Genomic DNA, 13,815 nt, shown 5'->3' with positions numbered 1-13,815 from the left:
TTGTTTTTATTTTTCCTCTGACAATAATGAAAACTCTGAAAAAACTTCTTAGTTAAGTGTATTGTAGTAAAATATAAAATAATCCCTTTCATGTTACCGAGAAAGTTATTACTAGAAAATCCAGCTTTTATATTAATTTTATATAATTTGACTTTCTTAATTTTTCTTGTATTTACAATATATTAAGGACATCATAAATAGCATAACAAACATAGTAACTGCAGTTATGATTAAATACTTAAAAAAACAGGTTGTTAAAAGGAAAAACTTTTTTCTTAAGTTTTGATAAAAAAACTATTTCTGTTTCAAAAGATTTCAGTATTTACCAGTTGTTAATGGTACAAGTTTTTTCCCTTGTGATTAAATTCTGTTTAAAACTTTTGATTTTGAATGCACCAGAATATTCTATTGATGAATTAAATAATAATATACACACTGTGAATATTTTTACTTGCAGGAAAACATTAAGACTAGATCTACTGAGTAACATTGAAAAGTTTCTTTAAAATGCTTTGGCTAAATTGTTTCTCACTGTCTACTTAAGAGACACAAGTTCTCCAAAGGTCACTGTTAACATGTTTTGTATGTCAGTAATAAATAGATGCCTCTCAGAACATAGTGCACTCAAAGAAGTTTATATTTTTAAATTGTGGCTACACTTATATAAATTACAGGCACATCAGAAGTTTTCTCTGTTTTTCTTAAATGTCCCTTGTAGGTTTATACAATTAGCCACATTGGTTTAAAGTTATTTTTTAGTCAGTCTCCAGTAAAGCATGTTCCTTTCAAACTAAATCTACACTTTTGTAATCTTTCATTGATTTATAATACTGCATTTTTATTTGCATAATTGCTTTGCCAATTTTAGTATATTATACATAACACTCATTCTTTCAAAAAAACTTGTGTTTTATTTTACTTTATATGTTGCAAGCACTTGCAGTTATTACATTAGTGGTTCTCAAACCTTTTTTTTTTTTCAACATGTACCTCTTCAGAAAACAATCTTACACATTCTGCAATGTAGATGCGACACTGGCCTAACTAAACATGTAATTCATTGAAAATTGTAAATCCTTTTTGTTTAATCAAACAGCAGATCGCCTGATGTGGCTTTGCTATAAGAAAACAAAAAACATTAATCAAACATAAATTCTTTTTATTTTATCTTAATATGGAAACTTGATCCTTACCGTTATGTACTCTTAATGCATCTGCAGACAACCACAGGTTGAAAGCTAGAAATCTACATTAATAGTAGGTATTATCAAATATTATACATTTTTTATTCAAAACAAATGTGTGTACATTTGTTTCCAAAATATTTTTATGTACTCTGTCTTTAACATATGATGAAAGAAAAATTAAACATGTTATGAACATTCTGAGGTACAACAAAAACATAATGAAACTTTTAAATAAATTTCTGTAGTTTTAAGTAAAATCAATTTTACATTATAAATTACCATAAATTTGATTATTGTTTTGTAAACATTAAAATTATATATTTTATTATATATCTTATTATACTGCTTGTGTTGTTTTTATCATGAAGTAGTGAAGTAAAAAAGAGATAAGTTGAGTATAATAACAGTGATAAAACTAATAGGTCTTTATATTTTAATTCTATTTATTCTAAGGCAATTTAATATTTCTTTTGGACTGTAGAATGTATTTATGCCATATTTTTGACATGCTTGTTTCTTTGGTTCAACCAGTTTAAAAGTATAAAATAAAAAGAGTAACAGTGGTGTACAGTGTAGGCAACATGTACTTAGAAAACATTGTTTTAACTTAAATGTGTTGTTAGTTAAGATTAACAATGCTACCTATCTTACAGATGGGGTCACTACTTTAGTGAAGAAGGGGAGGGAGCATTTCTGTATTGCATGTTTTGTATTTGGGATTCCATTCTAGCTGAATGTAAGATTTGGTTTCTGAAGTTGTGGTGTGGACATTGTATAATGCTGTCAACTGACCATTATATGTTGTTTGGACACTGGCAAACTCTTGACGTTATGTTGCAATAGGTTGTGACACTGATACATACATTGACTACTTTACTAGTGAAGGAGTGCAACCCTAAGGTTTAATTAATTTTAAAAATTTTGTTAGGCTTAAGCTTTATAATGTGAAAACATTATTTAATGTGTGTGTTAGGAAACATATGTCACTACATATACTTACTTGCATACTGTATTTAAAACATGACATCCGTCTTGGTACCATAATTGCAGAATTATACATTACAATGGGCACTGTGTGGTTGGAAGCTGTGCAACAAGGGCAGTAAAGGAAATGGCATGGTGTAACATACTATTTCTCAACTATATCAGCATTAGATAAAAGAGAAATAACAATACAGTTTCATTAGCATTACTTGCACATGAAACACCATAGAGTTAGTGGCTCATTTTAATTAAATGTACCAAATTTGCATTTATAAAAGAAATTGATGGTTGAAACTACTGATATAGCAATGTGGTATTCATGGATGGGAATAATTCTCTGACAGGTATCAGATAAAGTTTCTCAATAAAGGCAGAGTTTGCCTGGGATATTTGCAAGAACTGTGTGACAGAGGTAATACTACTATGTCTTCTTTTTAGTGTACAACACTTTGAACAAACAAATAAAATCTTTATTTAAACAATGAAAAGATGACTATCACACAAACCCACAGTTGGTGTTCAGTCTTGTTGCTTTCTTTCTCTCGAGATTGAACACTGATACCGAACACAAAGATCTCTCAGAAGAGAGTAGGTCCTTCTTATTGGTCATCTAATGGAGAATTGAACTGATAAAGTGTGCATAGGTTCAAAATATTAACTTGCTTTCTTCGTACATTGAACAGTGCCATCTCATGACTTATGTTCTCACACATCATTAATGAGTGTTATAGTCAGCAAATTAATTAGAATACTGAAACTTTCTTGTTAGAAGAGGTAATATTACTTACTACAGAACTATGGATAAAGCAACTTGAAGAAAGCAGTGCTGGCAACTGTATCTGCTATCTGTTGCTGCTGTGACAGTGATAAGAAATAGTTTTGAGTATTTGGGTATTACTAGAGAAGGTAGAAAAACCAATTACATGCCCATGTATAGCAACAAGTACAAACTAACCATAACAAGTAGGTGTTAAACAGTTAATAGTATTTAAAAAAACAAAAATGAGTACAGACATTGTATATCTGGATCTTTTATGAAAGTGGACATAATTATCAGGTAACAAAAGTATATAAACATGTTTTACAACTACAGAGAGAGCTGTATCATGCAGTTTTGGAATGTAATGCTACTAATGTGAGAAAACTACTAGATGAAGGTGTATCTCCACACTTTGTGAAAGAGGTCAGTTGTCTTTTTTCCTATTTATTAGCTTTATTTTATAAATCTTTATTTATACAAGCTTCATAAATCATCTAATCAATAATTAAGTTTGAAGTTTGAAACTTTTGCAACCAGAACATATATTTAATAATCAAGGTTTTTAACTTTCCTGTTTTGTTTCTTGGAGAAAAGGTGAGAGAATATATGATAATACATAATCGAATTTTTATTAATAGGTACTTATTTATTAAAGAATGAAATTTATGAATGCTTTATAGTTTATAAACCTACTAAAAGAAACTTAACTAATTGCTTAGGATCGTGAAAGCTTGCTTCATGTGTTAGCTTGCCACAGGCCTTTTGTTGATGAAAAACCAAATAAAGCATTTGACAAATGTAGACAAGAAATAGTATTCATGCTAACTGATGCTGGCGCAGGAACAGAAATACGAGACAATGTAAGTTTGCTTTTTCATATAAAAAAATAAGCATAAAATTATTCGAGTTCTACAGGTTTCATTCTTCGAACTTAATTGAACAAAAACCAAAGAGTACACACAAATATTATTTTTTGTTAAGTAATATATAATGTTTAAAAAATGTCATGTTGATAATGTGAAGAATTTTGGTAGGAATTTATGCTTAAAATATATTATTTTTTTCACAAGTTATTTCACTTCATTTTTCTTTTAAAGGTTAAGAGATTTGTCTTAAGCCTTGATTAATAATTCTGTGATTTGATGTATTTTGTTTATTGTTAAGAATCTTTTCATGAAAAATATGATAGTTTACAAAAATAAAATTTTATTTTATTTCAAAAGCAGTCATGTTTTGAAAGAGAATTATGTTTTGACAACAGTTGATAAATTTGCTATTCAAAGGTCTGACTAGATAATTAGCTCACTATCACCTTACTTGAAAGGTTTAGTAGTTAATGCTCAAAGAATTTTCCTTTCTTCTCTACCCACATTTTTTTCTTACTTTCATAGAATTTTTCAGGTAGTTTCATAGAGCAGTTAAAATATTAAAACAATTGAGAATATTTAAATTAAACTTTATATCAAATATTGCCATTGTTTCTTTTCTTTATTTTTTAGGGTTAGGTTATAAAATTATGCTTTATGTACAATACTATTTTCCACAAACTTTGCTCCTTTTTTCTTTCTTTGATTTTTTTTTGCCAGTTTGTGGATTCTGGTGATTTAATTCATTATATTGATTAGTGTCATGGAAATTAACTGATTTATTAAACTAATGATTAAATAGATAAATTGAAATCAATGATTCTGCTTAGGACAACTTTCAGTTAATAAAAATCACAATTATATCACTAGTTATGAAAATAATCAACTAATTAAAATTATTATTTTCAATTGCAACTGTTTTCCAATATTAAGAAAATCAATGATCAAAGTTTTGTTAAAGTCATGTATCACAAATATAATCAATTAAGTAAAGTGAAGGTTTTCAATACACTACTTACATCTATTCACAAGTTTAGGTATTCTCATTCAGTGCTGCTTTCTATATGCAATCGCTTTCTTTGTGCATGCTACAAGCCTTGCAAACCCCCTGTGTTGGAATTAGTACATTCCAACAAGTTTTTCATTCATCATCTTTTAACTGGTAGTAGCATAGTATGCTCTTATGATGCATGTAACTCTCTCTAAACACCTCTATCAAGCCTCCACTTCTTGTTTTTCATCTTTTGAATACAAAAGTTTTGTGCTTCGCAACTCCCATGTGATATACTTTTGATTTTCATTCAAAGAAGTTTAATTTTTTTGGTTATACATTACCACTTTTCTCCCAGTTTATTGTTGTCATTTTTCTGTGCTAGTTTTTTATGCATTTTATATTATATTATTATAAGTTATGAATTCCAAAGTCAACCTTACCACTTCAGGGGTCACACTGATAACAGATCTGTGTCAGGCCTAATGCAGGTGACTCGATAGTGGATCTTTCCGATTTGGTCCATCAGGAGATTGAATGATACTTGGGTCATCCTTTATCCACTGAAGTCACTTGTGCTTCTTCAGATTCAGCTGATGTTCTTCAGTATGCTCTTTCTTCCTAGTTTCAGCTTGAAGATTCCAGAAGGCCTTTTCTGGCATTTATAGATTTTGTACATCAGGTTTGTTTGTTTTTCCTTTTTCCCATTTCTTATGTTCGTCATCCTTCCTTATTGCATGAACATTCTTCTTAAGCCTTTTTGGTTTTTCCTACCTCTCCTGATATTTAGGTCCACACTGAACACTTTCTGGGAGCAGTTAGGTAACAGAATAAGTATGCCATTCCCTCAAGAGCCTCTTGATCAGTACATGCTAACTTACCATCAGGTTGTATTTTTGTTTTTGGACCTCCAGTTGAGTTCCTTGTTGCCTCTTCAGGCAGTGACTTCTGAATCTAATGTTAACTGCACACATGCTCAGTACTCTTGTTTTTGTGTTACCCTTATTACTTTCCTCTGGTATCTGTCTTCTATACATCTCCTCTCAAAGGCTCTCCACAGAAATTCTTAGGGATTTTCTGCCAGAATCCTTCACCTTCTCTCTTCCACTTTGACTCCTATTTCCACCTCACCTCTGTTGTTACATACATGGTTTCTTTGTTGTTAGGACTCTACAGGTAGGAATTCCATTCTGGCTTTAGTTAATTTGTCCTCCACTTATTTCAGAGATTTTTGTCTCTCTTCTTTTCTTTGACATTAAGTCTTTGACACTGTCTCTGACAATATTTAGCCTCAAGTAATGTCTACCCAACAACAGTCCACCCCTTTAACTTCTATGGTTAATTTGTCTTGATCTGAGCTTTCCTTACATCCTATTCTGCCTCCCAACCTTTACCTTTGCCTTCCAATCTGGGTACTTTCTTTCATCAAGATCATTGGCAACGTATTGTCTGTCATATCCTGTAACTGACTGGTAGGGGTCAGTTGGAGCTAGATTGTAGGATTTTCTCTCTCACTGACTATGTCAAGGATCAATGGGTTACAAAATTTCTTTCATGGAGACTTGTTCTAATTTTTCTTTTCCCACTTCCCATTTCTTCTCACACTGTGACTCACCAGCATTTGTCAGAGGTAGTTCAAGATTTGTTTTTTCAGTGGGCTATTAAACCAATTTACCAACCTTAGGAGGAATTTTATTCCCATCTTTTTATGATCCCCAAGAAAGCTGAGGATTGCCAATCAGTCATCTATTTGTCATGCCTCAACCATTTCACTGAGCTCCCTAAGTTCACTATGGAGTCCTTTCTCATTTTGAAATAGGCATTATCCCTGGGATCATGAATAACAAAAATGGATGTCTCCAATGCCTATCTAAACATCCTAATAGCCCTTCACTCTTCCCTTTCAGCTCTTCCCTTCAGACGTATCTTGGCTCCTTATGTGTTTTATCATATAATTCAAGCCTCTACTCATCATATTTATACTCTCTGGTTGGAGTTTCATCTTTACATAGATGACTGGCTACTTCTATCTCATAATGAACAGGAACTAACCAATCACACTTATGAATTCTTTTGTGTGGCAACCCGAGTGGGCTGGTTAATAAAATTGGAGAAATCAGTCCTTTGACCCATCCAATATTTGGTGCATTTGGGGGGTTTTGTCAACACCAATATCAATTTAGCTCTCCCTTCTCTTTATGCCTTAGCTCTATGGAACTTTTAGTTCACTCTGCCCTCTCTGCTTTGTTATTTACTGCTCTAGATGTTTTTTTTCCTTTTGAGGATGTGGTCTTCAATGAACACATTGGTTCTCCTTGGTTATGCCCAAATGATATCTCTGCAATGGATACTTCACAAATGATGGAGCCTTGCACAGGTTCCTCTTTCCACTACCATTTCTCTTCCACCTTTTCTTCTGTGATGGCTCAACAAAGCCAATACATTAGCAGGAGTGCCACTGCCTTCTCCATGCCCAGATGTTTATCTGTTCATGAATGCTTCTCTTCAGAGATGGGGGCTTGGATCAGTCATCATGAAGCTTATGGCCGTTGGTATGCAAACTCATCTTGCATATCAATGTTCTCAAATTTTTGGGGGTTCATTGGGCGTTCATCAAACTGGTTGACATGGCCTCCTACTATTCATTTAGATATACAGATGAGTTGATCCATCACCTTCAGGTTGATGAGGTTTCCTGTTACACATTCTAGAACACCTGGAGTTGATCTGTCACACAGCAAGTTCACCTCTTTTGATTGGAAGCACTTATCTTACCTTCAGTGGATGTCAGTTTCAAGCATTGAGGTGCTGCATTTGTGTGAATCAATCAACATAGATCCTCACATAAGATGAATCCATCCTCTTGATGCTGGACAGCTAGTGCCAGATTACTGTAGGGTGTTAGTCCTTGTTTAGTACCCAGGAATTGGTGTAATCTTAATCACCAATTCTTGAGCTGAAGGTGAAGACAGTCTGATCCTCATCCTCTCCTCACGTGGATGTTGGTTCCCAGTAGAGGAGGTTTTGGATACAGTTGACTTGACAGGCATGGTCTGGTGCACCCTATACAATCTACACCTCAAAATTTTCATTCTTGTATTTTACAAATTTTTACATACAGACAAAGAGCATACCTGGCTCAGAAGTGGTGCAGCTTCCCTCCTCGGATCTATAGATCTGCTTCTCTTATGGTCAGGGGTATCCTTCAGATGCTGTCAAGGGTGCTTCTGTTATTCATTCACACCAGTCTCTCCTCTCCCTCATTCTGGAATTCTAGCTAATCTTACAATAGGAGGTAATAACATATGTAGTTATAATTTTGCTATACTTCCAAACCTTCCTCCCCATTTCTTTGTTTCTCTAATTTTCTGCCCAATTTTGAAGCAAAGGTTTGGTTAAAGGAGTGTAGAGAGAGTCACATGTGTCTTGTGAGCATACCATTCTACTGTTGGTTAATAGATGACACATGATGATTTGCTTGAGAGACATGATGGAATGTATTAATTCTGACAAGGAGTGTGTGCAAGGCTTGTGGCATGCATAAAGAAAAAGTTTGAATATAGAGGGCAGCACTGAATAATAATAGCTAACCTTTGAGTAGAAGTATCTATGAGAAATAAATTTTCAGTATAAAGAAATTATAACTTCTGATTATTACTGTTTTTGGTTATTTAATTAACTGAAATTATGATTAAATTGGTTGTCACAATAATAATCAACTAATCAAAATTAGAGTTTCTAATTGATACCCCTTTCAGTTAATCCAAGTATCCATGTAATCAAAATATTGCTATTATATCTGTTTGTTGTTAGGTGTAAAGTTACATAATGGGCTGTCTGTGCTCTGCTTTCAAGTACCAAAGTTTTTTTTTGTGCTTCACAACAAAGAGATTAACCTTGAAGATGACCAAGAAGGTTGAAACACTGTTCTGTTTTTTATTTTAATTAAAGTTTTAATACCCTTACCACACACATTATATTTTACTGCAACTGAACAAAATAATTAAATCCTTTTAAACTTGTTGGATAGTATACACTTAAATACAAGAAAAATTTTGGATTTGGGGTTTTTGAAAAATCATAAAACTCAGATATTTCTTATGATAATATACATGTCTCAAACTATGGGGGAAGGGAGGGTGCAGAACCTTCTACACCCCATTTTCTGTATCTCTGGTCTGATAAAACCAATATTTGGTGAGTTGTTGAACAAATGAAGTCATTGGTTTTTCATTGTTAACCATTTTGAAATACTGAGTTGCTTCTTTCAGCAACTTTTTTGAGGTGCAACTGCACCTTTCACAAACACTATTCCCATTTCTATTAGTAACAGAATTACTTTACATCAAACACTGCAGTGTGCAAGTCCAAGCTCTAAATATAAGAAACTAAATTTACTTACTTTCTTTGCATGCAGGTTTCCTTCATTCTTGTATTTGGTTTCTGATATGTAGTATGGTTCTTTACCCTCTTAAACATACATTCTTATATCCCTAGGCTAACCATACACCACTGTTTTATGCATTAGAAGGGAAAGATCACACCCTGTGTGATGCTTTACTACAATGTGGAGCTGACATGCATGCTTTGGATGAGGTAAGACACAAGTGCTGAAACATGAAGCTTCATGGTAGAGTTCAGGTTCTGTTTAAAACATTGTACATTTTTTTTAAATTAGCAGTTAAGAATTGCTATAAACTGTATTCCAGCCTGAAATAGGAATTATCTTTGCTTAAATGAAAAAAACCCAATAAAAAACGTAATTTTGTACAGATGGATGATTTTTTCCCCACTAGTTTCAGGTGAGTAAGCATATGTAGCTAACATTGAGAATAATGTTCTTAACAGCTCTCTGGATGTACTATTGGTCCTTAATGCTCTTGTTTCATATTATAATATAAGCATTCTTGCATGTTAGGGAGGAATCACCCTTGTTGAAGAAGTGTATAGGCTTTATCAAGTGGACAGATCCTCAAGAGAAGATATTGTACTGCTTCAGGTCTTTGAAAAATATTTTGTAAGTATGTTATTTGTAGAAATATCTTGCACGAGGGAGACAAAACTGTGTGTGTTATTCTGTTAGTTTCAAACTTGTCAAGTACGAAATGAGTCCAGAAGGTACAAGGGTGAGTTAACTTGGTACTTTCTTTAAAATTATCTATAATTTAGAAAAGTACAAAAGATTTAAATTTTAACTTTAGTAAGAACTTGTGAAATTACTAGTTTAATGTACTGAAACAATGAAGATAAATGAAACATGAAGTGTTTGATGGACAATTAAATTAAAATGAAATAGTTGACATTTTTTTTAAGTAATACTTTTATTGTCACCTAGACAGTCATCATGTTTAACCAAAAAAAAACAACTAATAAGTAATTTGGTTACATTAAGCTCAGTTAACTTATCTACCAGCTGCTCGATATTTTGATAGGATAGATCTTAAAATTTTACCCACCCACAAATACAACCTTCTTTTAACTCAGAGGCCCAGCATAACCAGATGGTTAAGGCACTCAACTTGTAATCTGAGGATCATGAGTTCAAATCCCCATCTCACTAAACATGCTCGCCCTCTCAGCCATGGGGTTGTTATAATGTAACAGTCAATCCCACTATTCATTAGTAAAAGAGTAGTCCAAAAGTTGATGGTGGGTGGTGATGACAAACTGCCTTCCCTTTAGTCTTACACTGTTAAATTAGGGATGGCTAGCACAGATAGCCCTTGTGTAGCTTTGAGTGAAATTCAAAAGAAACCAAAAGAATTTAACTCAGAAAGACAATTTCTTTTGTAAGGTTAAGTAATTTGTATCACATTACAATGAATATAATTGTGGCAATGTGTAGGTATACATTTTTTTCTTATGCATATTTATATATTCACATCTTGATTGTATTTTCACAACATCTTTCTTTATTTGCATATTTGTGAAGCTTTTTGTTTCAACTTTCAGTTTCATTATACCTCCTACCACAATTTTATGTAAATATTAAGATGACAACTATTTCTATTTTGGTAGAATCATTCCAAATTTTAACCACAGATTATACTATTCTGATCCAACTGTTAATTTAAATTTCAGGAATATTTTTTTATTTACATTTTATGGGTCAGATGTAGCATAATTTAGTAAATTTGTTATGGGAATAAAATAATCATATAAACATTTGTACTTCTACAATTGTACCCAAACTAGACTGAAAAGCCTTCATGTAACACAGAACATAATATCAACAAACTAAAAATCTTATTGATAGTTAGCCAACTCAGAAGTTGTGACAGCCATATTTGTTTCATCAGAATAAAGTTAAAATTAAAGCCATTTAATGAGGAATGTGTGTCCAAAAAAAACACAGGAAGAAAACAACAACAAGAGTTCCATATCAGAGGAAATTGAAAAGAAAAATTAGATGTAAGCTTATTATTTACCCAACACCAACAAAGTGAAGTAAAGGGGTGGGGGCATCAACTGCAGCCACAAAAATTAAAAATATGCAAAAAAAATTGATTTCAGTATAAAACTCTGGCATATGAGGATACAACTTCCACCAAAATACCACAAAAATCAGGAACACAAAGAAAACTACAAAAGAAGTGTAACCAAATTTTGAGATAGCACTTCCACACACAGAATAGGTTCATTCCTGGCATATCTACCTGTGAGATTTACATGCCACTAGCCTTAAGTTAATTCCCACTTTAAAATCATGTTTAATGTGCACTATGCTAGTGCATGGTGACATTATCATGCAACAATACCCCTCCATCAGTGAGTTAACAAAACTTTATTTTGTTCCAGTTTACTTTTTCTTTTATTACTAGAGTATCAAAAAACAGTATCAGTGTGAATTATCATGTTATGGTGACTTCTATCTTATCCCATAATGGTGATGGCATTACTTATTGTATATTCTGTGGCCCCTGAAAGGCTATTGTCTGTTGAGAATGTTACTGCATATGTTCACCATGTTATGGGTTCTCTCATGCAAGCTAGACCTCCTTCTACCAATAAGTAGATAGTCATTTACCTCAGATTGAGTATAACTATGATGGTATTTATTTCAACTGTTTGTTTCACCACCTCCACCATGGTTTGTATTTTGTACTGTTTTATCACTAGAAGCAAATCCTCAACCTTCTAATTTTTTTCTGGACATATTTCTCAGATATATTCTTTTGTATCTCTTTTTGGCCATGTGTTTTGATTCCTCCTGTTTTTTACAACATGAGACTTACTCTCAAGCTTGCTTTGTTTTTCCTCTTTCACCTGATTAATTCTATGCTCCCATACCCACGTGCCTTGTTCTCCCCTCGTTCATGCCTTTTTTATCCTTGCCCTGATTCACACTCTTGAAAACCATTTTACCAGCTTGGGAATGAACCCACTAACTTCTGTTTCACTTTCTAATTCCCAATTTCTACACAATTCTCCAGTAAAAAACCTTTCTGGTGGACATCTGATGGGGATCCAGGTACTTCTCTATGTCTCCCCAGTGAGAATTCTCTTCCCTTCTTGAAGTGGAACACAGGAAACCCTTGTAACTTACCAGATTATGGACACTTATGAGGTGAACAATAAAGAGTTCCTCACCATTGTGCACAGCACCAGTGAAAAATGAAGCAATGCTGACACTGTGTGTTTAGTATGGGTCACCATTTAAACAGCTAATGAGCCTTTCTCCTGCAGCCAGAGTCTGTCCAGTAGAGTTGAGAGCAGCACACACTGTACAGTCTAATCAGACCCTAACTGCACTATATTTATTGGCTTGCCAACTACTTGTGTGCAGGTGGATGGTTGGTCATGGTCTCATTCTGACCATTCCTATAATACTTGGAGCTCTTTTCATTTCCGTCTGTTGTTTCCAGGTGAAGAGTATATCCTGACTAAGACAAGATGCATATTCCAATGGGTATGTACTCCTTCTTTCGGGTCTCACACTCCATGGGCTTTCCCTTCTGAAATTTTCTGAAGGGGGATCACCTAAGTTTAACTTTTGAACTGGTCCCTCCATTACTTCAATGTGGGAACTTAGGTATTTTGAGTGAGGAAAAGAAGTGTCTTTTCTAAAATTAAAATTTTTCTTATCGGAAAATGTATATCCAACAGATACTTATCTCCATACACCCATCCTCCATTGCATTTTCTTCTTGCCTTATTAAAGATTGAAATTAATTTGAGTTCCAGTGCTGAAGGGAAGTTACTGCTCAAGGAGGTTGTGTCACCCTCCTGTTAGTAAAGGAGTATTATTGCATGATGACATCATCATGCACTGATACACTTTGTCATTTTTAGGTGGAAGTTAGCTTAAGGCCAGTGACATACAAATCTCATAGACAGATGCACAAGGAATGAAGCTAGTCTGTGTGAAGAGCTGAGTGTCTATCAGAAATATATTTTTAGGTTAAGAAAATGTTAACTTTAATGGCTACTCAATACCCAGAAAATAACACAAAATTATAAACCACAACAATTACAAATTGTGTCTTGTTGCATAATGCTTGCCAAATAGAGACAGTTCATAAATATGGAGTTTAATTTGTTGCCAATTACCATGTATTAAATCATCTTGAATAAGTGAAAATCATGCATTTTATACATTTTACTCTGCAGGTTTCATAACCTCATGGTGGGAAAGTAACTGGAAAAATGAAATCATTCTATTTTCTGCACAAATTCTGATTTTTTTTTTAGACTAACATTCCTGGTTTATATCAGTCAGGGAAATATGTCATGATAGTCTGAAATAGCATTACAGAAATTGATTACCTGAGCAAAGGAGTGACATGTTTTCATATTTCTAAAAGCACAATAATTTGTAACATTTTATGATGCATAGAACCAAAGATTTTTTGTCTCATTTATGTTAATATAAAACAGTGTAATCCATGTAAGTTGTATTATTTTATTCAGTCTTTTAAAGACTCAATCAGTTATAATCAAGATAAATTGAACATTTCTCTGTGACCAGAGTTTATTCTTTTTCAACTGGAGTAATGAGCTTGTAGGATAATGATAGCTCCTGAGAAA

At 33.2% G+C, this 13,815-nt stretch overlaps 1 protein-coding gene across 1 annotated transcript in view; it reads left to right on the top strand.

The window, feature by feature from the left end:
* LOC143236459 (uncharacterized) overlaps positions 1–13,815 on the top strand; it is a 39,934-nt gene that overhangs the window by 4,732 nt on the left and 21,387 nt on the right. The window contains exons 3-6 of the mRNA XM_076474740.1: positions 3,265–3,354; positions 3,651–3,791; positions 9,286–9,384; positions 9,707–9,805. Of these exons, the coding sequence (XP_076330855.1) occupies positions 3,265–3,354; positions 3,651–3,791; positions 9,286–9,384; positions 9,707–9,805 (429 nt within the window). The remainder of the gene's footprint in view (positions 1–3,264; positions 3,355–3,650; positions 3,792–9,285; positions 9,385–9,706; positions 9,806–13,815) is intronic.

The sequence above is a fragment of the Tachypleus tridentatus genome, chromosome 13 (assembly GCF_004210375.1).
Source record: "Tachypleus tridentatus isolate NWPU-2018 chromosome 13, ASM421037v1, whole genome shotgun sequence".
Classification (NCBI taxonomy): domain Eukaryota; kingdom Metazoa; phylum Arthropoda; class Merostomata; order Xiphosura; family Limulidae; genus Tachypleus; species Tachypleus tridentatus.
This window is presented reverse-complemented; position numbering and strand designations above follow the sequence as displayed.